The sequence below is a fragment of the Oncorhynchus mykiss genome, chromosome 15, assembly GCF_013265735.2.
Source record: "Oncorhynchus mykiss isolate Arlee chromosome 15, USDA_OmykA_1.1, whole genome shotgun sequence".
Lineage (NCBI taxonomy): Eukaryota > Metazoa > Chordata > Actinopteri > Salmoniformes > Salmonidae > Oncorhynchus > Oncorhynchus mykiss.
The window spans coordinates 14,796,679-14,820,786 of record NC_048579.1 but is presented as its reverse complement, the minus strand read 5'-3'; the positions used below and the strand labels follow the sequence as shown (position 1 = coordinate 14,820,786).

The window sequence follows — 24,108 nt, the reverse complement described above, 5'->3', positions numbered from 1 at the left end:
GTTGTTCTTTCCCTGAAACTCTAGAGGCAGGCACCGCTCACCTCTGACCCCTGGTCCAGCCCCTGCGGCCCCCTCTGAGGGGGGTGAGGGGTTACAGGTCAGCCCAGTGTCTGTGCTGTGCAGACTGTGTGTCTGCAGGACAGAGTGGGAGCACATGGCCCTCCAGTAATCCCTCTCCAGTTTCCCACAGTAACCAACCACTAACCAGGCAGGCCCTCAGTCTCTGTCCCACAGTCAGCCCCCTGCTCAGCTCTGACACACACACACATGCTCTATTCATAGAAGTAGAATGAATCAAACAGTCTAGAATGGTACAGCCCAATATGGCCGCTGGACTGGTCCATTTGCACTGTTATAGAATATTGCCTTGAATTGGAATGCCCATTTTAGTAGTTCCCATCTTCCCATTTCATAGTTATTGTGTTGTCATCCTGCTCCAGATTGATGGACTACAGACTGGAGCACTTACACAGGCTGGCTTGGTTGAGGAAGCAAATGTGTGTATATTCCGCAATTGTGTTTATGGGAGAGCTTCTGTGGTGCTCTGACAGGGTTGGCTCCATGGTGGGACATGTTTATGTGTATCTGTGTGTGTTAGTGTCTCTCCTGACCTCTTTCTTGTCCTCCCTGTATTTCAGAGTTGCGTGACTTTGAACAAGACGACCAGCAGGACATTGAGGTGGATGAGGGGAACACGGCTGTGATCGTATGTCACCTCCCTGAGAGTCAGCCCAAGGCACAGGTCCGCTACAGTGTCAAACAGGAGTGGCTCGAGACCTCCAAGGGTATGGATCGATCATTCTGTTACAGGCCTATTCTCTCTCCCTGTCTAGTTTGCATTCTATCCCCCTCTCACTTCCTCCCTCTTTCTCTCTCCTTGTACTCTACTGTAATTAATACTTTTTCTCTCTCTTTGGCATTCTCTCTCTCTTTCGCTCCCCCTCTCTTTATCTCTCTCTCTTTCACTATATCTTTCCCTGGATTACTGGAATGCTGTATCTATCCGAGCTATCTGGCCCATCATTAAACTGCAGGCAATTATCTGGGTAATGTTGAAACATGGGAATACTCTTGTTTATTTTGCAACCATTTATTTCTTGAGTTATTTGAGAGAAAAAGGCCCTCTCTGTGGCTGATATGTAGATGGCTGGGAGCCTTAGGAGAGGATGTGTGGCTTACAGAGAGAGAGGGAAATGATAACCACGTTGAGGAGAGTTCACTGGCTGTCTCTCTGTGAGACTCAAGGACACCACCATGTGGCTGGTGCTGACAGTGCACTCTGTTGTTGAAAGTGCTGTAGGCCTAAATCAAATCAAATCACATTTTATTGGTCGCATACACATGTTTAGCAGATGTTATTGCGGGTGTAGCAAAATGCTTGTGTTCCTAGCTCCAACAGTGCAGTAATATCTAACAATACACAACAATACACACATCAAAAAGTAAAATAATGGAATTAGGAAATATAGAAATATTAGTATGAGCAATGTTGGAGTCCGGAGTATAAATAAATATACAGTACCCGTCAAAGGTTTGGACACCTACTCATTCAAGGATTTTATTTATTTTTCATTATTTCAAACATTGTATAATAATAGCGAAGACATCAAAACGGAAATAACACACATGGAATCATGTCGTAACCAAAAAAGTGTTAAACAAATACAAATATATTTTATATTTGAGATTCTTCAAAGTAGCCACCCTTTGCCCTGATTACAGCTTTGTACATTCTTGGCATTCTCTCAACCAGCTTCATGAGATAGTCACCTGGAATGCATTTCAATTAACAGGTGTGCCTTGTTAAAAGGTCATCTATGAAATGTCTTTCCTTCTTAATGCGTTTGAGCCAATCAGTTGTCTTTTGACAAGGTATGGGTGGTATACAGAAGATGGCCCTATTTGTTAAAAGACCAAGTCCATGTTATGGCAAGAACAGCTCAAATAAGCAAAGAGAAAAGACAGTCCATCATTACTTTAAAACATGAAGGTCAGTCAATACAGAACATTTTATGAACTTTGAAAGTTTCTTCAAAAACCATCAAGCGCTATGATAAAAACGGCTCTCATGAGGACCGCCACAGGAATGGAAGACCCAGAGTTACCTCTGCTGCAGAGGATAAGTTCATTAGAGTTACCAACCTCAGATATTGCAGCCCAAATAAATTCTTCACAGAGTTCAAGCAACAGACACATCTCAACATCAACTGTTCAGAGGACACTGCGTGAATCAGGCCTTCATGGTCGAATTGCTGCAAAGAAACCACTACTAAAGGACACCAATAAGAAGAGGTCCAAATTTGAGATTTTTGGTTCCAACTGCCATGTCTTTGTGAGATGCAGAGTAGGTGAATGGATGATCTCCACATGTGTGGCTTCAAGACTGTTGGAAAAGCCAAGACTGTGCAAAGCTGTCATCAAGGCAAAGGGTGGCGGCTATTTGAAGAATCTCAAATCTCAAATATATTTTTATTTGTTAAACACTTTTTTGGTTACTACATATTTCCATATGTGTTATTATATAGTTTTGATGTTTTCAGTATTATTCTACAATGTAGAAAATAGTAAAAATAAAGAAAAACCCTTGAATGAGTAGGTGTTCTAAAACTTTTGACCGGTAGTGTATATATATATTTACAAAAGTATGTGGAAACCCCTTCAACTTAGTGGATTTGGCTATTTCAACCATACTTGTTGGCTGACAGGTGTATAAAGTCAAACACACAGCCATGCGATTTCCATAGACCATCATTGGCAGCAGAATGGCCTGTACTGAAGAGCTTAGTGACATTCAATGTGGCACCGTCATAGGATACCACCTTTCCAACAAGTCAAATTTCGGCCTTGCTAGAGCTGCCCCGGTCAACTATAAGTGATGGTATTGTGACAGCTCAGCTCAGCCGTGAAGTGGTAGGCCACACAAGCTTACAAAACAGGACCGCCACGTGCTGAAGCACCAAGCGCACAAAAATCGTCTGTCCTCGGTTGCAAAACTCACTACCGAGTTCCAAACTGCCTCTGGAAGCACGTAGGCACAAGAACTGTTTGTCGGTAGCTTCATGAAATGGGTTTCCTTGGTCGAGCAGCCGCACACAAGCCTAAGATCACCATGTGCAATGCCAAGTGTTGGCTGGAGTGGTGTAAAGCTTGCAGCCATTGGATTCTGGAGCAGTGGAAACGCGTTCTCTGGAGTGATGATTCACGCTTCACCATCTGGCAGTCAGACGGACGAATCTGGGTTAGGCAGATGACATGAGAACGCTACCTGACCCAATGCCTAGTGCCTAGTGTAAAGTTTGGTGGAGGAGGAATAATGGTATGGGGTTACTTTTCATGGTTCGGGCTAGGCCCCTTAATTCCAGTGAAGGGAAATGTTAACGCTACAGCATACAATTACATTCTTAATGATTCTGTGCTTCCAACTTTGTGCCCCCGTGCACAAAGTGAGGCCCATAAAGAAATGGTTTGTCGAGATCAGTGTGGAAGAACTTGACTGGCCTGCACAGAGCCCTAACCTCAACCCCATCGAAAACCTTTGGGATGAATTGGAACGCTGACTGCAAGCCAGGCCTAATCGCACAACATCAGTGCCTGACCTCACTAATGCTCTTGTGGCTGAATTGAAGCAAGACCCTGCAGCAATGTTCCAACATCTAGTGGAAAGACTTCCCAGAAGAGTGGAGGCTGTTATATCAGCAAATGGGGGGACCAAATCCATATTAATGCCCATGATTCTGGAATGAGATGTTCGACAAGCAGGTGTCCACATACTTTTGGTCATGTAGTGTATATATGTTATGGGATGAATAGACATTGTGGACAGTAAGTGGATAGAATATGTAGTATACCTGAAGATTATGTAGGATAGCATAGTGTATGTACAGTAGTTAAATAGGATGGCCTTGACTAGAACACAGTATATACATATGAAATGGGTAAAACAGTATGTAAACATTACTAAAGTGACCAGTGATTCCATGTCAATGTACACAGGGCAGCAGCATCTAAGGTGCAGGGTTGAGTAACTGGGTGGTACCCGGCTAGTGACTGTGACTAAGTTCAGGGCAGGGTACTGGGTGGAGGCCGGATAGTAATGGCTATTTAACAGTCTGATGGCCCTGATAAGCTGTTTTTCAGTCTCTCGGTCCCGGCTTTAATGGTTAAGCCCGCTCAGGATACTCAAGTCACTATAATTCTGGAGTCAGTTTTATTCTAAATAAGAATATGTTTCTAAACACTTCTACATTCATATGTATGCTACCATGGTTATCGGTAATGAATCGTGAATAATGATGAGTGAGAAAGTTACAGACGCACAAATATCATACCCCCAAGACATGCTAACCTCTCACTATTACAATAACAGGGGAGGTTAGCATTTTTGGGAGGGGTATGACAACTCTTCATTATTCACAATTCATTCAGGATGATCCATAATCATGGCAGCATCCACATTAACGTAGACGTGTTTACCTATTCTATTCTTATTTACAACAAAAGTGACTCCAATATAACCCAATACATTATTTACCATTCATTTCTATTGGGCACAAAATCATCTGAAACACAACTAAAACAAACAGAAAATGCATCCAACAAATGTTTAGTCACAAGCTTGATGTAGTCATTACACGCTATGCATATGGGACCAAATACTAAACTTTACTTTCGAAAGTACTAAACTTTTGAATTTGTCCCAATACTTTTGGCCGCCTAAAATGGGGGGAATATGTAGAAAAGTGCTGGATTTTCTAAACCGTTCACCTGATATGGATGAAAATACCCCCATATTAAAACTGACAGTCTGCACTTTAACCTCATAGTGTATTGTATCATTCCAAATGCAAACTGCTGGAGTACAGAGCCAAAACAACAGTGGGTCACTGTCCCAATACTTTTGGAGCTCACTTTAGAGGGCTTGCCCTGTCTATGCCCGAGGATTACAGCGACAGAATTGTCTCTCGGACCAGTTGTAATTGTGTTGGCCTATCACTATCCAGTACCTACCCAGTGTAGCCTCAATGTTTAAAAAACTCCCTCTGTCTGTCTGTGAACAGGGAACTACCTGATCATGCCATCAGGGAACCTGCAGATAGCCAACGCCACTCTGGACGACGAGGGGCCTTACAAGTGTGCTGCTTACAACCCTGTCACACAGGAAGTCAAGACCTCCACCTCCACTGACCGCCTGCGCATACGCCGTGAGTCACCATGACCAAACACGACCAAACTCTCATTATGAGCATGATAAAGTGATGTGATTTGTAACATTGAAATACCTCTTAATAAGATTAGAACAAGGCCAGTTAGACTTCATTGATAAACAACCCCTCCCTCCCTCTAGGTTCAACATCAGAGGCAGCCCATATCATCTACCCCCCAGTGTCTCGCTCCATCATGGTCACTAAGGGACAGCGTCTGGTTCTGGAATGTGTGGCCAGCGGCATCCCGACCCCGCAGGTCACATGGGCCAAGGACGGCCAGGACCTGCGTTTCCATAACAACACGCGCTTTCTGCTCAGCAACCTGCTGATTGACTCGGCGGGCGAGGGCGACTCAGGGACGTATGCGTGTCACGCTGACAACGGCATCGGATCGGAGAGCGCCGCTACAGTGATGTATGACGTGCTGGTGTTCGGTGAGTTGGGCCGAAACTTTGGGTTCAGTAGGATGATACTAAGATGAGGTGCTATGGAGGTTTGTAGGTTCCTGTTCCTCTGAAGGCCCTGTGTGATGACACATATTACAAGTTGTGAAAGGATTTGAAACAGAGTTACTGTAACAGTGAGGTGGGGTTAACTTGGCTTATGGAGTCCTTCCATTTGATGGGGTTTTCGTGAGGAGAGACTTGATGATTAGACTGACTCCCGTTTGGCGAAGCGAGAGAATAGTGGGTGCTGTGTGTTTGTGTGTGTGTGAGCTTGGCAGAGTGTTGTTGGGAAACACAAAAGGGCAGGGTTGTGTTATTTAGAATGTGTGTGGAGGCAGAGCTCTCATAGCAGGACTGGGTCAGTGTTTTTACACTGGTTCTGTGTGAGTTTGGGTTGTGTGCTCGTCTCGTAGCAGCTGGCACTAATTAAAGTGTGAGGGCTGCTGAAGGGATAATGAATTCTGCCTCTTCATGACCAGCCAACCATCAACTGACTGGCTTGGAAAGTCTCTGCACGGCACTCACTCACTCACTCACACACTCACACACACACACACACACACACACACACACACACACACACACACACACACACACACAAATATACATGAACACACACGCCGGCACGCACAACCATACAGACATACTTAAGACTTAATCAAGCTCACTCCCACACAACCATACAGACAGACTTAATTAAGACTTAATCAAGCTCACTCCCACACAACCATACAGTCACTCACAATCAGCCATTATTCAAGCATATATGCTAGACATGACCTTACATTATACTCCCAATACACAAACTAACCATCTCTCTCTGTCTCTGTAGAGCCTCCCCAGGTGATCGTAGAGCTCCAGCAACAGGAAGTGATGTGGGGGGAGAACGCACGCTTCAGCTGCCAGGCCAGGGGTAAACCCACCCCCTCTGTCGTATGGCTCCACAACGCCAGCCCCCTGGCCACGTCGCCACGCCACCGCCTGTCTGCCCGCGTGCTGCGTGTCATCAACGTGGGCCCACAGGATGATGGCCTGTACCAGTGCATGGCTGAGAACGGCGTGGGCAGCTCGCAGGCCGCTGCCAGACTGGTCACCTTGCCAACCAGTAACCCGTCACGGTCAGGGAAGCTGACGTCCAGCCTGTGTCCCCTGAGCCCAGACAAGGTGCTGCGGGAGCAGGTCCCAGTGAAGCCCGGGGCCACGGGTAGCGTGCTGACCCTGGACTGCTCTGAGCTGACTGGGCAGATCTCTGTGGCAGAGGCCCCTGTCATCCTCAGCCAGCCCAGGACTGTCAAGGCCGACTTCTATGATCTGACCTGGAAACCTCGCCACGATGGCGGCTCTGCTGTGGTGGAGTACATCGTCAAGTACAGAAAGGTACATGCTGGTTAACTCAGAAACCCACATGTACTAATACACACACTGTTATGCTTATTCAGTGTAGATTTATATTTGTCTACAACTACATGTTAAGTTCCGCTTTTATTGCCACATCCATAAGTACAGTGAAATGCTTAACTCGCATGCTCTACCCAACAGTGCAGTAATCAATATTTAAATAGTACAACTAATAAAATAAAAAATGCTAAATGAAATAGATATTATATAATGTTGTCTACAACGACATATGTCTTTACATGTCCTCACAAACTAACTAATGCCTCCTCTCTTCTCTCTATCAGATTGAGGACCCTCCAGGTGAGTGGACCAGCAGCTGTATATCTGGGTCTCTCCACAAGCTGACCCTGGCCAAGCTGCAGCCAGCCAGTCTGTACGAGGTGGAGATGTCTGCTAAGAACTGTGCTGGCCTGGGACAACCGGCCATGATGACCTTCAGGACAGGCAAAGGTACATTTATTTACCTATTGATTCATTTATTCATCCAAATGATTATCATAAATGTCCCCATGTTGACGCATTCCCCGGTATTTGTGTCTTTTTGCTAATACTCTTGTTTCCGCGCCAACAGGTCGTAGGGGTCCAGGGGGACAGAACGAGCCTCCTAAAACTCCTGCAGTACCATCACCTCGCCTCTCTCGTAAGTCCCCGTCCCCCTCTCCTACTGTCCAGCATGGTTGGAACATAGATGGACCACAGTTCTAACTCTTAGCCCTTTCAGCTGTTTCTAACATCCTGACAGTTGTTATTAACCCCCTCACTCTTCTACTCTGTACTAACATGTGATCTGTCTTGATCTCTCTCTCACTTTTAACACTAAAGGATGAGCTCACAGTAAGTCTTTGTACATTGTTTACGTTACCTGCTTGTGTCTGTGAGTGTTTTGGCTTTAGTGTTATTGAGAGTGAGTCTGTCCTTGTGTCTGAGTGTTTTGGCTCTAGTGTTATTGAGAGTGAGTCTGTCCTTGTGTCTGAGTGTTTTAGCTTCAGTGTGTTATTGAGAGTAAGTCTGTCCTTGTGTCAGTGTGGTTATGTGTGCATTAATATGGACCAATAATAGATTTGATGTCCGTTTAACTTCTATCACTTTTCCACAGCTCCCGAGGCCCCTGATAAGCCCACCATCTCCACGGCGACAGAGACGTCTGCGTACGTAACGTGGATCCCGCGCGGTAACCGTGGTTTCCCCATCCAGTCATTCCGGGTGGAGTTTAAGAAGCTGAAAGGGAAGGGAGGGGGGGAATGGGAGGTGGCTGTCACTAATATCCCCCCCCAACGACTGTCTGTGGAGATCACTGGCCTGGAGAAAGGTGAGCTTCATCACCATCATCATCGTTATCCCTCATGACAAATGGCCTCATCATCCTCATCATTAGCATGACTGATTATCATCAACATTACTGTTTTAGTAATCATCATAATCATACCTATTTGAATAATGACTAAGTAATCAACACGGTTACCATCTGGTCTCCATTAGTGTGGTCAGAGAAAGACAGAGGTTTGTTTGGTTATTTTAACCTGTGTGTGCTTTCTGTTTCCCTGTAGGCATGTCTTATAAGTTCCGTGTGTTGGCAGTGAATGTCATTGGCGCCAGCCCCCCCAGTGTCCCTTCTAAGGCCTACACGGTGCTGGGTGGCGGCAGGCCCAACGAACGCCCTGTAGACGGACCATACATCACTTATAATGAAGCCATCAACGAGACTACCATCATCCTCAAATGGACAGTGAGTGGAACAGGCTGTGTGTCCTTTATGTTTGTGTTGTCATCTTATACCAATGGCTGAAAACTCAAATTACTGTAATTTTGTTAATATTCAATCTTTCATATTTTTTCTCACCACAGTACACTGCCGTCAACAACACCCCCGTCTACGGTTTCTACATCTTCTACCGGCCGACAGACAGTGACAACGACAGTGACTATAAGAAGGACGTGGTGGAGGGTGACCGCTACTGGCACTCCATCAGTGACCTGCAGCCTGAGACGGCCTACGACATCAAGATGCAGAGCTTCAACGAGGGGGGAGAGAGCGAGTTTGGCAACGTGGTTATCTTAGAAACTAAAGGTAAGCAGATCTCTGTCTCTACCTGTATAGCCATCTCATTCACACGTGTACTGTCACAGAGAAATGCTAAAAAAGCAACATTGTTTCTAGAATGAATTTGATAACCTGACTGTAATAAATGTTACATCAACTAAATGAACCCCTCCCTCCCCCAGCTCGTCTGAACCAGCGGCCCTCCCCGTCGGAGACGTCGTCCCAGAGACCAGAGCACTCCGGGGGGCCTGTGCCCCGCCCCAGCGACCTCCCCTACCTCATAGTGGGCGTGGTCCTGGGGGCCCTCGTGTTCATCATCGTAGCCTTCATCCCCTTCTGCCTGTGGAGAGCCTGGGCCAAAGAGAGTGAGTAGTGACGAGGATGATGATGAGGAGGGTGGTGATAGTAGTTGTTGGATCAAGTTCGATTTAGTCACAAAAACAACTGTAGTTGTTTGAACTCAAAGAGTATCTCAGATATTCCCCCTCCTGAGGCCTCCTGAGTGGCGCAGCGGTCTAAGGCACTGCATCGTAGTGCTTGAGGAGTCACTACAGCCCCGGGTTCGATCCCAAGCTGTGTCACAGCCGGCCATGACCGGGAGACCCATGAGGCGGCGCACATTTGGCCCAGCGTCGTCGCGGTTGTGGGAGGGTTTGGCTAGCGGGGATGTCCTTGTCCCATCGGGCTCTAGCGACTCCTTGTAAAGAGCTGGGCACCTGCAAGGTGACTTCGGTCACCAGTTGGACAGTTAAGCAAGCAGTGTGTCAAGAAGAAGCAGGGCGACTTGGTCAGATGGCTCTTGACCTTTGCCTCTCCCGAGTACGTAGGGGAGTTGCAGCAATGGGACAAGACTGTAACTACCAATTGGGGAGAAAAAGGGGTAAAAGTACAAAAAAGTATAGTTCCTCTCCCCTTTATGACACTTTATTGAGGAAAAATATACTGACTATAATCTGTTTGTCAGATGTATTGAAGCCATCTTAAGATGAATGCACTCTGGAGAAGAGCATCTACTAAATGACTAAAATGTTACTGACCAATCACGCCATTTTGAATGGACTATTCCCTTGATATATCAGCCCTGGAATCCTTCCATGTCTAACAACGGTGCTTGTGTTTTCTCCCCTCCAGAGGAAATGTCAGACCTGTGTTTCCCAGCTGTGGCGTCGCCCGTCTCCTCCTGCCAGTACACCATGGTGCCCCTGCAGGGCCTGGCACTGGTCGGGCATTGCCCCCTGGACCCCCACTTGCCCCCACCGCACGCCATCTACCCACCCATCGGACTGTACACCTCCAACGGGAAACACCATCGGCCCACACACTGCCTGCCAGGACTACATCAGGTCAGACTGAGTTCCATCCCCATTGGGAACCTAAGCTCACCAAGTTCGTGTCTTGTGCTTCTCACCGATAAATCCCTGTTGGGAGCATATCAGTTTTGAGCACATTGTTTTTCATGAATAACAGAAGTCTAACTGATGTCTCTTGTTCCTGTTGCAGGAGGATGTGCAGTATGATATGGAGTGTGGCACGCTACTAGCACAGACCATGTCAAACGGACACGTCCCAGTCTACCACTACTCTAACAGGTATGTACAGGACTGTTCTCACATCCTCAATTTCAGTCAGTCGGTCCGTCTCTGTGCGTGTATGTACACGTGTGTGTGTATAGAAGCATTCTCACCCAAACATGTCCCTCCTCTCAGTGAGCCTGAGCATCATGGGGACGGAGAAGATCACTGCTTTCTGCCCGAAGACTCCACCCTCCAGCTACTCAACACCTCAGAACAGCCAATCAGCAGTCAGGACCTGACGGGGAACTCCCGTTTTTACAATGGGGACATCATAAAGGAGAATGCCATCAATCAAGGTACAAGTCCGTTCTCACAAAACTTTAACATTATGCAACTTATGCATTTACCTCACGCTTAAGGAGCTATGAATGTGTGTTATGCCCACTGCAGATTTCAAATGACCATTTTATATAAACATGTATTTTACTCCCCTCTGTCTGTGTAGACCCACCCTGCTCTCCCTCTCCTCTATCACTGGAGGAGGAGAACTCCAAGGCGACAACCTCAGCAGCTACAACGCCAGAATCCCAAGATGCACTTCCACTCCAGGAAGTGAACATCCTCCAGAGTGAAACACCGCTGGTAGAACAATCTGCCTGACACCGTCAGATTAAATGGACACTTGAAAAACACTATCAGAAAAACAGAAAACAAAAAGTATTTATTTTTGTATCACAGATATTTATATATTTATGCTTTTGTACATACAAAAACGTTGTTTTATGCTGTGTACAAGGATATGTTCATACTGAAAGACACTTATCTGTGGGTCCTGTCGCTACAACCAGGACAAAGGGAGTTTCTGTTATCACGCTGTAATCCTACTGTGTTATAAAGACAGATCTCTGTTCGTATATATTAATGTCTGCATTTCGTGAATGTGATCCCAATCCTGGTACTGATTTAAGTCACAAATGAAATCTTCAATAGAATGTGGATGAGATACTACAGGATGGAGAGAAGTGTCATTCCACCGTCTCTCTGACCAGGCATCAGCAGCACATCTACCAGTCTCCTCAGTCATTCCCTGTAGAATTCACATTTTCCACAACTCAGACATCTGGTTATTTTACTATCCTCAGCTGGAAATAAAAGACCAATGGACAGGGTTGTGCTGCTCAGTAGAGGCGACTGGAGAGCAAGCATTTGGACGAGGTACTACCTGAATATGCTCAATGATAATGCACATTGGACACAACCCTCATGTATGTTGTGATGCAGTGTTGTGTATATACTCCCACTTCAAACCTGTTCTGTGTTGTCATAGGGGTGCGATTCTCAACGTCTTCCGTTTCGTATAGAAATAACTGAGAAATATTATGCATTTTTCATCATTAACAAAGTATTAACGGACGTATGCAACTTCAAAGCATTCTGCCTTTTGTTATTTTTACAGAACAGAGAGATTTATATATTGTATAGTTATTTATTTTTGGGAGCATGATTTTTTTCCCCTTATCGCTGAATGGGAAAGATTCTGGAAGTTTAATCTGCTCCATTTTATTCTAGACAGAAATGACAGTCTGTTTATGCTGGCCACTACTCCAAACGACTGTGCCTTGTGAGGGAATCTGACTGGCGTGCCAGTATTATTCTTCCCTCACAACTAGGTGCATCAGTATTAGCCTTCCCCACGAGGCATCTGAGATCAAAATGAAGGAGTTCCTGAATCTATAACCCATCTTTATGTGTGTAGACATCGTGGTTACACAGGCAGAAGCACTATTGCATGTAAATAAAGCTTATAATGACATTTCCTTGGTTGTTTTTGCATTTCATTTTAACCCTGTTAAATGGTTTGCACAAAATTGAAATTAGGTGTAATCAAAGACTCTTCTTTCAAAGACTTTCAGATTCATCCCTCACTTGATTTGTCCTTCACCCAACTGAAGGCCCCTATAGTACTGTGACTATTTAGGGAGGGAAACTGATGACAACTGGACATTTACAGACATGGTTCTAATCAATAAAAAAAATGTAATCAACTTTATTTATTTACAGATACACACATATCAAACTAACAATTATCATAAACTTATTTACAAAACATCTCATATATTCTGTACTGTACACCCTGATTTTAAGTTAGTCAATTTAAGTTTGAGAATGGATCCTCATTAGAAGTTAGTCAATGAAATTACAAAACTCTTCATATAATTTTACTAGCAGATAAGTCAGACCTATTTGCAAACCATATGGTTTACGAGCTTCATTTCCCCCATCCTAGAGCCATAGGAGTGCCTGATCAGTGAAATTCTATGACTTCAGTAACTAGGGCAACCACTGCCATGTTAGGGTATCGATAGAACTGCCAGGAAGTTAAAGTATAACACTAACCATAAATAATATGATAAAAACCATTCAGCTGACCAACAGAAAAGATCAGCCCTTCCACCCACTTTAATCCAAACAGAACAGTTGAAATCCTGTCAATTCAATTGGCCATGGCATGACATTACTCCACGTAATACAACTCAGTAAATGTTTAGTCTGAAATGGAATCAGAACATTCCTGACTGCCACGTTGGCACGACAACACCTTAAGTCCCCTCACCTACACGGCAGAGCTCCCATCATGCCCCAGGATATGGCTGATGTTGTGGGCGAGGCGGTTGGGCTGCTTGCCTGAGTCTGCAGAGGAATTGTTGGAGAGCGACAGCAAAGGGGACATTGGCATGGCAGAACCATCAGGCTGCATCGCCGTGGCGATCTCAGGGAACAGCGAAGTGAGACTGAAGTTGGACAGGTGTGGGGTGATGCCAGACGAGTTGCTGATGGGCATAGGGGGCATGTCTGAGAGTAGGGGGAAGGTTGCCTGGGCGAACCCTACGGAGCGCGGGGGAGACAGGATGGAGCCGAAGCGGTTGTTGAGGGGGGCAGAACTGCTCTTGTCGGTGCCGGGGCTGGTGAACATCTGGTTGGAGAAGTACTGGATGGGGATGTCGCTGGCCAGGCTGGGGTGGGCGGCAGGGGGGTAGGAGGGGTAGAAGGAGGGTAAGGTGTTCTGCGGCTCTACGGGGAGCAGGGCCGAGGGGCGGGAGGAGTTGGTCTGGCTAACAGGGGGGATGAAAGTAGGGTTGGCGTTGATAGGAGGGAGGTTCATTCCTCCATCCGGCATGAAGGAGAAGCCAAAGTTCTGGGCCAGGTGTTGGTCAGGCACCAGGTTGTTGTCCCCGGAGACCTGGGCACTGTCTGCCATAAAGCGAACGATACTGCTGCGCCGCGCCTCACTCCCCGACTGTGGTCGACCCAGCAGGTGGACGTCAGGCTCAAAGGGGTTCCCAGGTCTCAGGCTGCCTGACCGTGGTCGCTCTCCAGGCCTCAGCTTCCCGCTCTGGGCCTCCTGGGTGATTTGGCGGGAGCGCTGGCTGACTGCGGTGGGCGGTCTGGAGGAGGCTGTGGTGCGGCCTGGCTCAGAGCTGTTGTGGGGGGTAAGGGGGTGGGGGAGGCCTGTCCGTACCCCTGGGTGGGTGCTCATGTTCCCACTACCATGAGGAATGTGGCCCTTGTTGCACTCCCCAAGCCTCATAGCTGGGGCCTTCTGAGTGGGAGGAACACTGGGGCTGGATGCTTTAGCCTGCATGTCCCCTACAGAGCTGCCAGACACACAGCCGTACTCCATACTGACCGGAGGACAGCACTGGACTGCCCTCTGGTGGTCGGTCTGCTCCAGGAGACTCTGCATAAAACTCTGATGACACCCCTCCTGGTCCCGGGTAAGACCTGGAGCACCAATCTGCATCCCAGGATGGGGTCCACTGTACCCCCCACGGGTTCGCCCATCCCCTGGAGGCCCCTGGTTCATCCTGAAACCCCCCTGCTGGCCTCTCTGAGAAGAGGGACCTGATTTAGGTGTCATGTCCTCAAAGCCCCCCAGCTGATGCCCCCCTTCAGCACCGGCCATTGTTTTAAACGGAGGACACTCAGAGACCCTCTGGACGTCTGCAGAACCTGGGTGGTCTGGGGGCAGCCGGCTCTGAGGGTTGTGTGTGACATTGCCCTTCACTCTGGGTGTGTCCAGGTATCCCCGTAGGTCTGGCTGTTCCTGTGTAGTACCGCGGGTGGCCTGCAGATGAAGCACCATGCGCTGCTGCTCATCACTAGACGAGCCCTTCCCAATGAGGGCCTCTGCAGAGTAGCTGGAGACGCGGTGGTGATCCTGGCGCGGGGGAGCACAGCCCAGGTCGGAGGGCTGGGAGGCAGGGTTGCTGGGCTGGGAGGTCAGGTGCTGCTCCAGGTTTCTAGAGCTCATCAGCCTCTGCAGGGTGCTGTGGTCCTGATCAGACTGAAGGGAGGGGAAAGAGGAGAGAAGAAAATAATGGATAAAAACATACAGAAAACAGACTTTATTGTAAATCATCCTAATGGAGGGCGGGCACATGTTTTTAATGTATACTCAGAGCCACAAAACAAGATAATAAAATCATCATCATTATGTATTCAACACAGCCTCAGTAGTTCCTGTACCTTGAGGTGTTCCTGGGCCAGGTGGCTGCTGTGGTGACCTCGGGGTCCCGCTGGTCCTGGCTGGGCCTCACAGCTCTTCTCCTGGTGCTGCGACCCAAAGTGCTGGATCTGTTGCTGCTGGAGGTGCTGGTGTCTGGAGTGGGAGCTCTGCTGCTGGTGCTGCTGTTGTTGCAGATGTTGCTGCTGTGACAGGGCTTGTGGTTGGTGCGGTTGTTGTGTTTGCTGTTGGTGCTGTTGTTGTGACTGTTGCTGGTGCTGCTGCGACTGTTGCTGGTGCTGCTGGTGTGTTTGAGGTTGTTGTTGATGTGATTGTTGTGACTGTTGATGCTGGTGCTGCTGAACTCCTCCCTTCTCCTGGTGGTGTTGTTTCTGACCCCCTCCAACCAGCCCCCGCTTCTTCTGGACCTGCTGAAGCGCCCTCTGGTGGAGGCTGTGGAGGTGTGCAGGGTCAGGCTGGGTCAGGTGATGCTGGAGCTGGTACAGGTGGTGCCCCTGGTGGTCCTGTTGTTGTTGTTGTTGTTGTTGTTGCTGCTGCTGCTGCTTCAGGTAGGGGTTGCCCCCAAGGTGTTGGCCTGGCTGGGGTGCACCATGCTGGGGGTGGCCATGGGGCAGGTGGAGCACACCTGGTTGGTTGTGTTCCTGTGTGGGCAGCTGGGGGGTGCAGTGGCTCTCGGTGGGTCGGAGCATTGTACTCATGAAGGTGTTGCCCGAGAACAGGGTACCCACTCCGTCTGGGTTGATCCTGGTCATGATGGATGAGGTGGTAGGGGGTAGCTGGGGTACCATCATCTGGCTGTGGTCCAGGGGTTTGACCTCCATGCGGCCCACGTTAGAGGCCGACGAGCAGGTCTTCTGTCGCTTGTTACTGCTGGACAGTATCACATCATCCTGGGCTGGCCTCTTGGAAAAGTCCTTGATGTATCGCGGCTCACCCACCCTCATCAGGGGGGCGTACTCGTTCAGCTGGACTGAACCTGAGAAGGGAAGAAGGACAGAGGTAGAGGTTTGGGAAACATGGGCTGAGTTCCCCGCAGGGGATGGGACTGAGCCCTGCTGCCCAGCCAGACTGAGGGAGCCTGGGTAGGCCTGCTGTTGGCTGGAGCTGGGCCGGATCAGATTGTTGACGCTGAGGGTGCCGGAAGTACCAGACTGGGCCTGGCTCTGGGGGTGAGAGTGGGACTGGGAGAAGGAGATGTTCTGTGGATGTCTGACTGCGGATGTCTGATCTCCAGCCTGGACCCTAACAGACACCTGTTTAGCCACTGGAGTCTCCATCTGTTTGGTGAGCTTTGTCTGTTGTCCAGCACTCCTCTCTTTATTGTTGGAGGCTTGCTGGGACTTGGAGTTGGGTTCCCATGCAGGTGTTGGGGTGTTTGTTGAGGTGGAGTTGTCCACGGTGCAGCCCCCCACCCTCCTCCCAGGACTGTCCTGCTCCAACATAGCCAGGATATCAGTCTGCTCGCTGGCAAAAGTAAACGGTCCAAAATGACCAGGCGAGGAACTGACACTGTGGCCTGTGGGAAGCATAGACGCCACAGAGAAGCCCCTTCCACCACCTGCGCCACCAGACATGAGCGAGTCAGTCTGTCTGTTAGGAGCTGGAGGCTGATCCAAGGGTTCGTGGTCTAGCACGTACACCTGCTGTGGGAGAGTGTAGTCCATTCTAGAGGGAGCAGCATCACTCCTCACGCTCGCTTTCTCCATCGCTGCGCTGGGGTGGCCTTCTGCCCGAGGTTCCTTCTCCCTGCCTGACACTGCTGTCACTTTCAGCTCAGCAGGATGGGATGGTGTGGAAGTGGGCATGGTCATTTGCTGGGTCGAGGGTCTGTTATAGGGGACCCATTTCCTGTATTCTGATGGCATGGTCATGGGGACTGTTACAGAGGGTGAGGCAAAAGACAGGGTGCCAGAACAGGGGGTTGGAGAGGAGGGGCCCGAAGGAGAAGCCACGGGCTGGGACTGGGTCTGGGTTGTAGGCTGAGACTCCTGGCTGTTGGCTGGCTTGGTCTGACCCTGTGATGACAAAGTGAGCTGAGCAGACTGGAGAGACGCCACTGGTCTATTTCCTATTGAGTTTACAGTGCTAACTGAGGGTTGACATGCTGCTGAAGACATCACACCCGTAGACCTAGATCTAGTCTCTGTGGAAGAGGCACCGATAGATCTGCTCTGTCTAGAACTGCCATTAGTGATAGCTGATCTAGTTTGCACAGTGCTGATAGTAGTACTGACCGGCTGTCTGTTCTGTGTGACTGTAGGTCTGAGGTGAGTGGACCTGTCACTAACGGTGACCGCAGGTTGTTTACTCTGAGAAGAAACAGTAGAAGTGACTGTAGGTCTGAGGTGATTGGACCTGTCACTAACGGCGACCGCAGGTTGTTTACTCTGAGAAGAAACAGTAGAAGTGACTGTAGGTCTGAGGTGAGTGGACCGGTCACTAACGGCGACCGCAGGTTGTTTACTCTGAGAAGAAACAGTAGAAGTGACTGTAGGTCTGAGGTGAGTGGACCGGTCACTAACGGCGACCGCAGGTTGTTTACTCTGAGAAGAAACTGTAGAAGTGACTGTAGGTCTGAGGTGAGTGGACCGGTCACTAACGGCGACCGCAGGTTGTTTACTCTGAGAAGAAACAGTAGAAGTGTCTGTAAGTCTGAGGTGAGTGGACCTGTCACTAACGGCGACCGCAGGTTGTTTACTCTGAGAAGAAACAGTAGAAGTGACTGTAGGTCTGAGGTGAGTGGACCTGTCACTAACGGCGACCGCAGGTTGTTTACTCTGAGAAGAAACAGTAGAAGTGTCTGTAGGTCTGAGGTGAGTGGACCTGTCACTAACGGCGACCGCAGGTTGTTTACTCTGAGAAGAAACAGTAGAAGTGTCTGTAAGTCTGAGGTGAGTGGACCTGTCACTAACGGCGACCGCAGGTTGTTTACTCTGAGAAGAAACAGTAGAAGTGACTGTAGGCTTATCTGCTGCAGAAGTGACAGTAGCTAGACTCACAACACTAGTGATAATGAGTTCACTCTGTGTGGAGCTAAAAATACTACTACTACTAACTGCTGCTGTACACGGAGTGACACTTGTCACAGAGGTTTTACTCTGTGTGGTGCATTCACTGGAGACAGTTGGTCCACTATATGAACTAGTAGTCACACTATTACCTTCAGGAGAGGACAGTGTAGAGTTGATACTAAGCTCAACAGGTCTGGTCTGTGTTGAAGCCTCACTACTACTAACTGTGGGTGTGTTAGCTGTAGTGCTGACAGGGAGTGGCTTTGGCTGAACTGTCACAGCAACAGAGGATGGGATTCCCTGAGGCACAGGGACCTCTTGTTCCAGACGGTCCCCTGTTAAAGCCACTGGCTTCGCTGAGATAATGACAGGCCGTCCCTGTTTGGGCTCCTTCTTACTCACTAACTTGGTCCTCTTGGTGATGGCCCTCTTAGGTCTGGGCACTGAGGCTGTTTCAGGCTGACTCCACAAGGCCTTCCCTGTACCCATCGCCAGCCCTGGTCTGTGTGGAGTCACACTGGGGATCTGGATCTGCCTGACGGGGGAACTGTGTGGAGCTGCTAAAATGGGGACAGAAGATGGCTTCTGCTGTGGCACTATAGAGTAGGATGGTGAGGCTAGGGTTCGCTGGACATTACTCTGGGTGGAGATGCACGACGGCATGTCCTGTGAGATGCTCTGGTTGAGACTGCTGAGGGCTCCCAGGGTGTGCATGTTGGTGGTGGGCTCCTTAGTGGTGCTGGGCTCCTCAGCGGTGCTGGGCTGGATCAGCTGGAGACTGCTCTGGCCACCCTTACAGCCTGACTTTTCAGAGGTCTTCATGGGCTGCAAGGCAAACACCTGCCCGTTCACAGTGATGGTCTGAGGGTTCGGGGGAACCGGGGGGGCTTGGGGTGTCTGGGTTTGAGGGACGGGACGTGGTAGAATGTGAACCAACTGTTTACCCCCAACGATCTGTTGCCCAGTGGTGGAAGTTGTGGAGCTGGTAGCGACAATCTGATTGGGTGCTGCTGCGGGCACCATGACAACCTGAGGTTTCTGAGGAGGTGCAGGTGGAGGCTGATTGGAGGCCTGGATGATGACGATGTGCTGACAAGGCGTCTGATTGGTTAAGTCGTCACTGACAACCGACTGGGCTGAGCAGGGATTGGCCTGCTGTAGGATGACAACACTCGGGTTGTTAGTGTTCTGGGGAGTCGTTACCCCAGCATTTGCTGTCCCAGTAGGGTTCATTTGCAATACCTGCATGGTCTGGAGGAGGGGCCTAACAGCTGCCTGGGGGTGGGCTTGAGCCTGGACCTGAGGAAGCATAGCTGGTTGGGGTTGAGTCATGAGGACAGTCTGTGGATGGGAGGGGACTGTTGCCTGTTGTTGTACAGCAGGTTGAGGTCGTGATATCATAGTTGAGTGGGCTACCACAGCAGGCTGGGGCATGATGGCTGACTGAGGGAGGACAGTACAGTGTGGCTGGGAAGCCATGACTGGCTGGGGCTGGTGCTGGGCCAGGATAGCTGGCCGTAGCTGGGGTGTCCTCTGGATGGAAGGCTGGGCTTGGATATGGGCAGTGATGGGTGCCTGGGGCTGTATGGTTACCTGTGGCCTCATTTGAATATGAATGGGTTGAACTGATAGTTTAGTGCCCACAATTTGTTGGATACTCTGCTGCCCAGAGGTGCTAGTCTCTGGGGTGGGGAGTGCCTGGCAGACAGGTTGCACTGTGTTCCCAGCCAGCTGTAAGGTAGTCCAGGTGGTCTGTGTGCTCCCTGCTGCACTGGCCCCGAGGACGGTTGGGCTGCTGTTGATAGTCGTATAGCTCATAGTCCTGGTGGCAGCGTTCTGGGTGGTTATGACCTGGGGAAGGGCTGTAAAGCTGGGGACAGGATGGAGCGAGAGTGGGGTGGTCAAACTGGCTGCAACGGGGAGACTAGGGGCTGGGGTGGCAGGCTGGGGCAAGGCTGCAGTGACCGTGGGGAGTGGGCAGATACCCTGGAGGGTGATGTAGGACACAGAGGGGGGTAGTTTGGGGGCTAAAGGTACCTCTTCTACACACTGTTCCACCAGCTTCATGCCAGGTGTAGACACTATAGGGGCTAGGGTTGCCTTAGGGAGGAGCGGAGGGGCAGAGGAAGGGACACTGACGTGCTGAAGAGCCACGTTCACCCTAACCCCTGCTGTGATGTCACAAGACGACTGAACAATCCCAGCCATGACTGGTTGCTTCCCCAGATCGGAAGCTGGACTAGGTTCCTTCCCTGCTGGGCATATCACATTCCCATTGGAGTAGACAATAATTCCTTTGGGTAGCTGGTGAGTGGGCGTTACTTTGGCGACCTTTGCACAGCGCAGCTTTCCCTTCCAGTGGACGGTGGGGTCGTCCAGGAAGTTGATGTCGTGGGCTTTGAGCAACTCAATGTAGTGGCCGCTCTCCCTCCGCAGCTCGTCCAGCTGACGCCGCAGCCGCCGGATCTCCTCAACTGCAGGGATTGGAGACAACAAGGATGAGTGGTCGTCAACACAGATTCTCAAACACCTGTATGTTATATGTATGCAAAAACAGCTTCGGATAAAAGCATCTGCTAAATGGCATATATTATCAGTACCTCACACAGGTAGATTCAAACACTGTATGTAGACAGACTGGCACAACTAGACGTGTACGCTCAAACACTGTATGTAGACAGACTGGCACAACTAGATGTGTACGCTCAAACACTGTATGTAGACAGACTGGCACAACTAGACGTGTACGCTCAAACACTATGTAGACAGACTGGCACAACTAGACGTGTACGCTCAAACACTGTATGTAGACAGACTGGCACAACTAGACGTGTACGCTCAAACACTGTATGTAGACAGACTGGCACAACTAGACGTGTACGCTCAAACACTGTAAAATGCAAGCAAACAAATTGGAAAATGAACTGTCACACCCTACTTATTGTGAAGCACACACCTTGTACTCGTTCTCCCCCTTCGAGAAGCATGGCGTCATTTTGTTTCTGCAGCTCACTTATGTAAAGGTAGGCCTGGTCAAGGATCATGTTCTTACTCTAAAGACGAAGGGGATGTCAGCATGGGATTTACATGGAGACTGACACAAGACAAACGCATACAGCAGGATATCAACAGGAGCTACAGCCTCAGACCAAAGGATAAATATCACACCTTGAGAAAAGAACCGAGCCTGTAAGTTCTATGGTTCGGTGCAAAAACACACAAAGGAGTGTGTGTGTGGCTGTGTTTAACACAGACAGGTCAATTATGATCCGTTTTGCACTAATTGGTCTTTTGACCAATCACATAAGATCTTTTCAGGTCAGATCTTTTATTTTTTAACCTTTATTTAACTAGGGAAGTCAGTTAAGAATTTGTTCTTATTTACAATGACGGCCTACCCCGTCCAAACCTTTCCCTAACCCTAATGATGCTGGGCTAATTGTGCGCTGCCCTACGGGACTCCTGATCACGGCCGGTTGTGATACAACTCAGGATCGAACCGGGGTCTGTAGTGACGCCTCTAGCACTGCCTTAGACCGCTGCAAAGCTCAGGATTTTTAATAGCTGATCTGATTGGGCAATAGACCAATTAATGAAAATATCAGAATTGGGCTGCCTGTCTAAACGCAGCCTGTGTTACCTGCTTCAGTGCCTGGGAACATGGTAGAAGGTCCCCAATACGGTTAATTCCAGCATTGATCTTCTCTTTTCGCTGTCTCTCAACTTAAGGACAACCAAACAAAACAAACAAAAACTTAGTGAGTCACTCCCAGGAAATGCTGGGAAATGACAGGAAAGGCCAAACTACAACAACAATATTTCACCTGCATTGTGAGATTCCTTGTTTTTCTTCTTTCTGAAAGAGAAAATGGATAAAGAGGCTAGACAATGTTGGGTGCCTGAAAACTTAAATGCAGGAGATTTTATTTGCCCTTACCGTGGTTTATGGCCAGGAGTCTGGTTCTCTGTCATCTCTGGCATCCTGGCCTACTCTACTGCCTGTATAACAGGCACTGGTCACCCCGCTTGCAGGCCTACCATCAAATCCCTTCCCTGGCCGATCTGCAACCCAAACATAAGAGACCAAGGAGTGAGGAGGGATGATGACTAGACAAAACACTTGATTATAAATATGTAACAGATGCACACTCATGAATAAGACACGGCTGTTCAGCAACAACAGTCCTCTCAAATGCAAGTAGCCCCATGATGTTAACAACTAATTTGTAAGGTCAGACATGAGCCACACAACCGTTTTGTTATTAAGCATTTATATGGTTGAAATTCTGTGATAATCACCATCTACTAGTTAGCTGTGTTTATTCTGAATAACACTGTGCTGCATCTATTTATCACAACAAGATGGGACGATATGCGGAAAGCAGACCCTTGCCAATAACCAGGTCGTTGGAATTAAAGATACTGTGGCCTTACATGTAAACAATGAGCTTAGTCCAACGCTGAGCGAGTCGGCTATCCCAGTTAGCTACCTGAAAATAATGAATTAATATTATCTGACATGCTGCCTTGAATGAAATATATTGCGGGCAATAGCGGTTATTCTTGGCGAACAAACGTGATGTTGGCAAAGTGAGTTGACCCATAAACATCCCCATTTTGAACCTAACTTACTTGTTAGGTAGTTAACGTTAGCTCATTAGCTAACTAGCACTGCTATCCTGATGTTAAAGTAGGTTCGCATAAAATAAGCCCTCTTTTGAAGTATTAATTTGAACGACAGAAATAAAACACAACAATCATACTCACATGCACAGTACATGGGATAACAATATCGTGGAAATATAAACACCCACCCCCCAGCTTGCTAGCTAGCAGTGTTAGCTAGCTAGGCTTCACATCAAGCTTACTTAGTGAACAAAATAATGCAATCAAAAGGCCGCCTGGAAAAATTGGCAAATCACCCTTGTGATTGGCAAATCACTTCTGAATTAGGAAAATTATTAAATTAATTAGCTAGCAACTTACCTGTACCTTCCCCATTTTGGAATTTAGTTCCTGTCAAAACTTTGGTTTTCCCAGAGAGGAGGAAGAGGCCCAACTCGGCGGAAAATCTGTCTCCCTCCAGCAGGTGGCATATTTTTTTATTTTTAGAATGGAGGCCAGTGTCGAATTTGCTAAACAAAACAGTGAATGTCTTATTTGCCACGCGAGGTTTATTTGATATAATATAATGCTTATGTTGTTACGATTGTACTGATATAAGTAGGACACGTGACACCCCGGCAACTTTGAGTTGTCTCGAGATGGCTATTCATGAGGCTAGTAGCATCTCTCGACGTCAACAACCCTCACCGAATATTCCAAAATAATTACAAGTGGGACGGCTGGTCGTTATGCTGCGTTAGAAGAGGGACGCAAAAACTGCCATACCAGTCGGCATTTCGGGACAAGAAAGCGTTTTTTATTTATTAAAAAAGAAGAATGCGGGTGACCGCAAAGGTAAGCCAGCACGATGGTATGCGTTGCTATGGTAATTTCAGTAAACAAATCACTGCTAAACAACATCCGGTAGAAAATTATGATATGGCTCACGGCAAGATGAGATATTTGAACTCTGGCTGCAAGTCCGGTCTACGGTGACGGCATTTACCATCGTGCTCTCATTGAAAGACGATCCAAGCGCAGCATTAGTTACTTTTTCATGTTTTGACCCAGTCTTTTCATTCTAATCCTTCGACGTTGCTATGCTAAACAAATAATTGGCACGTTAGCATGCAGCGAATCAATGATGAGACAAGAACTTCAATAAATAATGATTTAACAAATATCCAATACGTCATGGTATGTTGCGGGAGTGGTTGTCTCACAACGCCCTCATATCAACCAATCAGCATCCAGGATCCAATCAACTCTCACAACCTAACACAAAAATCAAGTAGTAAGGAGAAAGAGGCGTAGATAAACTGAAACGAATTGGAATCAAGAGATTCGGTCTATGATCCAATCAA

At 48.2% G+C, this 24,108-nt stretch overlaps 2 protein-coding genes across 10 annotated transcripts in view; one reads left to right on the top strand and one right to left on the bottom strand.

Moving 5' to 3' along the window:
- LOC110489675 (brother of CDO) overlaps positions 1-12,420 on the top strand; it is a 49,975-nt gene extending 37,555 nt beyond the window's left edge. The window contains exons 4-17 of one of the 2 annotated variants that reach the window (XM_021562436.2): positions 639-785; positions 5,058-5,201; positions 5,345-5,638; positions 6,483-7,027; positions 7,333-7,498; positions 7,620-7,688; positions 8,145-8,357; positions 8,596-8,774; positions 8,894-9,116; positions 9,272-9,454; positions 10,221-10,432; positions 10,590-10,678; positions 10,796-10,959; positions 11,109-12,420. In XM_021562436.2, the coding sequence (XP_021418111.2) occupies positions 639-785; positions 5,058-5,201; positions 5,345-5,638; positions 6,483-7,027; positions 7,333-7,498; positions 7,620-7,688; positions 8,145-8,357; positions 8,596-8,774; positions 8,894-9,116; positions 9,272-9,454; positions 10,221-10,432; positions 10,590-10,678; positions 10,796-10,959; positions 11,109-11,263 (2,783 nt within the window). In that variant the 3' untranslated portion in view covers positions 11,264-12,420. Of the gene's footprint in view, positions 1-638; positions 786-901; positions 1,047-5,057; positions 5,202-5,344; positions 5,639-6,482; positions 7,028-7,332; positions 7,499-7,619; positions 7,689-8,144; positions 8,358-8,595; positions 8,775-8,893; positions 9,117-9,271; positions 9,455-10,220; positions 10,433-10,589; positions 10,679-10,795; positions 10,960-11,108 lie in introns of those variants that run through there. The other variant, XM_036943832.1, reaches the window with a different exon arrangement.
- A 200-nt stretch (positions 12,421-12,620) lies between these two features.
- Positions 12,621-23,939, bottom strand: LOC110489674 (basic helix-loop-helix domain-containing protein USF3). 8 transcript variants are annotated; one of them, XM_036943821.1, is made up of 9 exons: positions 23,126-23,735; positions 22,574-22,629; positions 22,077-22,201; positions 21,964-21,995; positions 21,780-21,862; positions 21,096-21,192; positions 17,484-20,613; positions 15,131-17,405; positions 12,621-14,948 (listed from the first exon to the last, which is right to left on the bottom strand). In XM_036943821.1, the coding sequence occupies exons 3-9, from the start codon at positions 22,118-22,120 to the stop codon at positions 13,218-13,220; spliced, it is 7,392 nt and encodes a 2,463-aa protein (XP_036799716.1). In that variant the 5' UTR covers positions 22,121-22,201; positions 22,574-22,629; positions 23,126-23,735; the 3' UTR covers positions 12,621-13,217. The 8 variants fall into 8 exon arrangements, with proteins under 8 accessions (XP_036799716.1, XP_021418104.2, XP_021418106.2 ...); XM_021562429.2 differs by having other exon boundaries at positions 15,131-20,613; XM_021562431.2 differs by lacking the exon at positions 23,126-23,735 and adding an exon at positions 22,907-23,042 and having other exon boundaries at positions 15,131-20,613.
- Between the last annotated feature and the right edge of the window lie 169 nt (positions 23,940-24,108).

Excerpts from the sequence above, each read along its gene's own strand:
- LOC110489674 (XM_036943820.1), bottom strand. The coding sequence starts at position 22,120 with ATGCCAGAGATGACAGAGAACCAGACTCCTGGCCATAAACCACG. Across the intron at positions 21,996-22,076 it reads ACTCCTGGCCATAAACCACG|AAAGAAGAAAAACAAGGAAT; the intron begins GTAAGGGCAAAT and ends TTTCTCTTTCAG. Across the intron at positions 14,949-15,130 it reads TGGCCCAGGAACACCTCAAG|TCTGATCAGGACCACAGCAC; the intron begins GTACAGGAACTA and ends CCCTCCCTTCAG.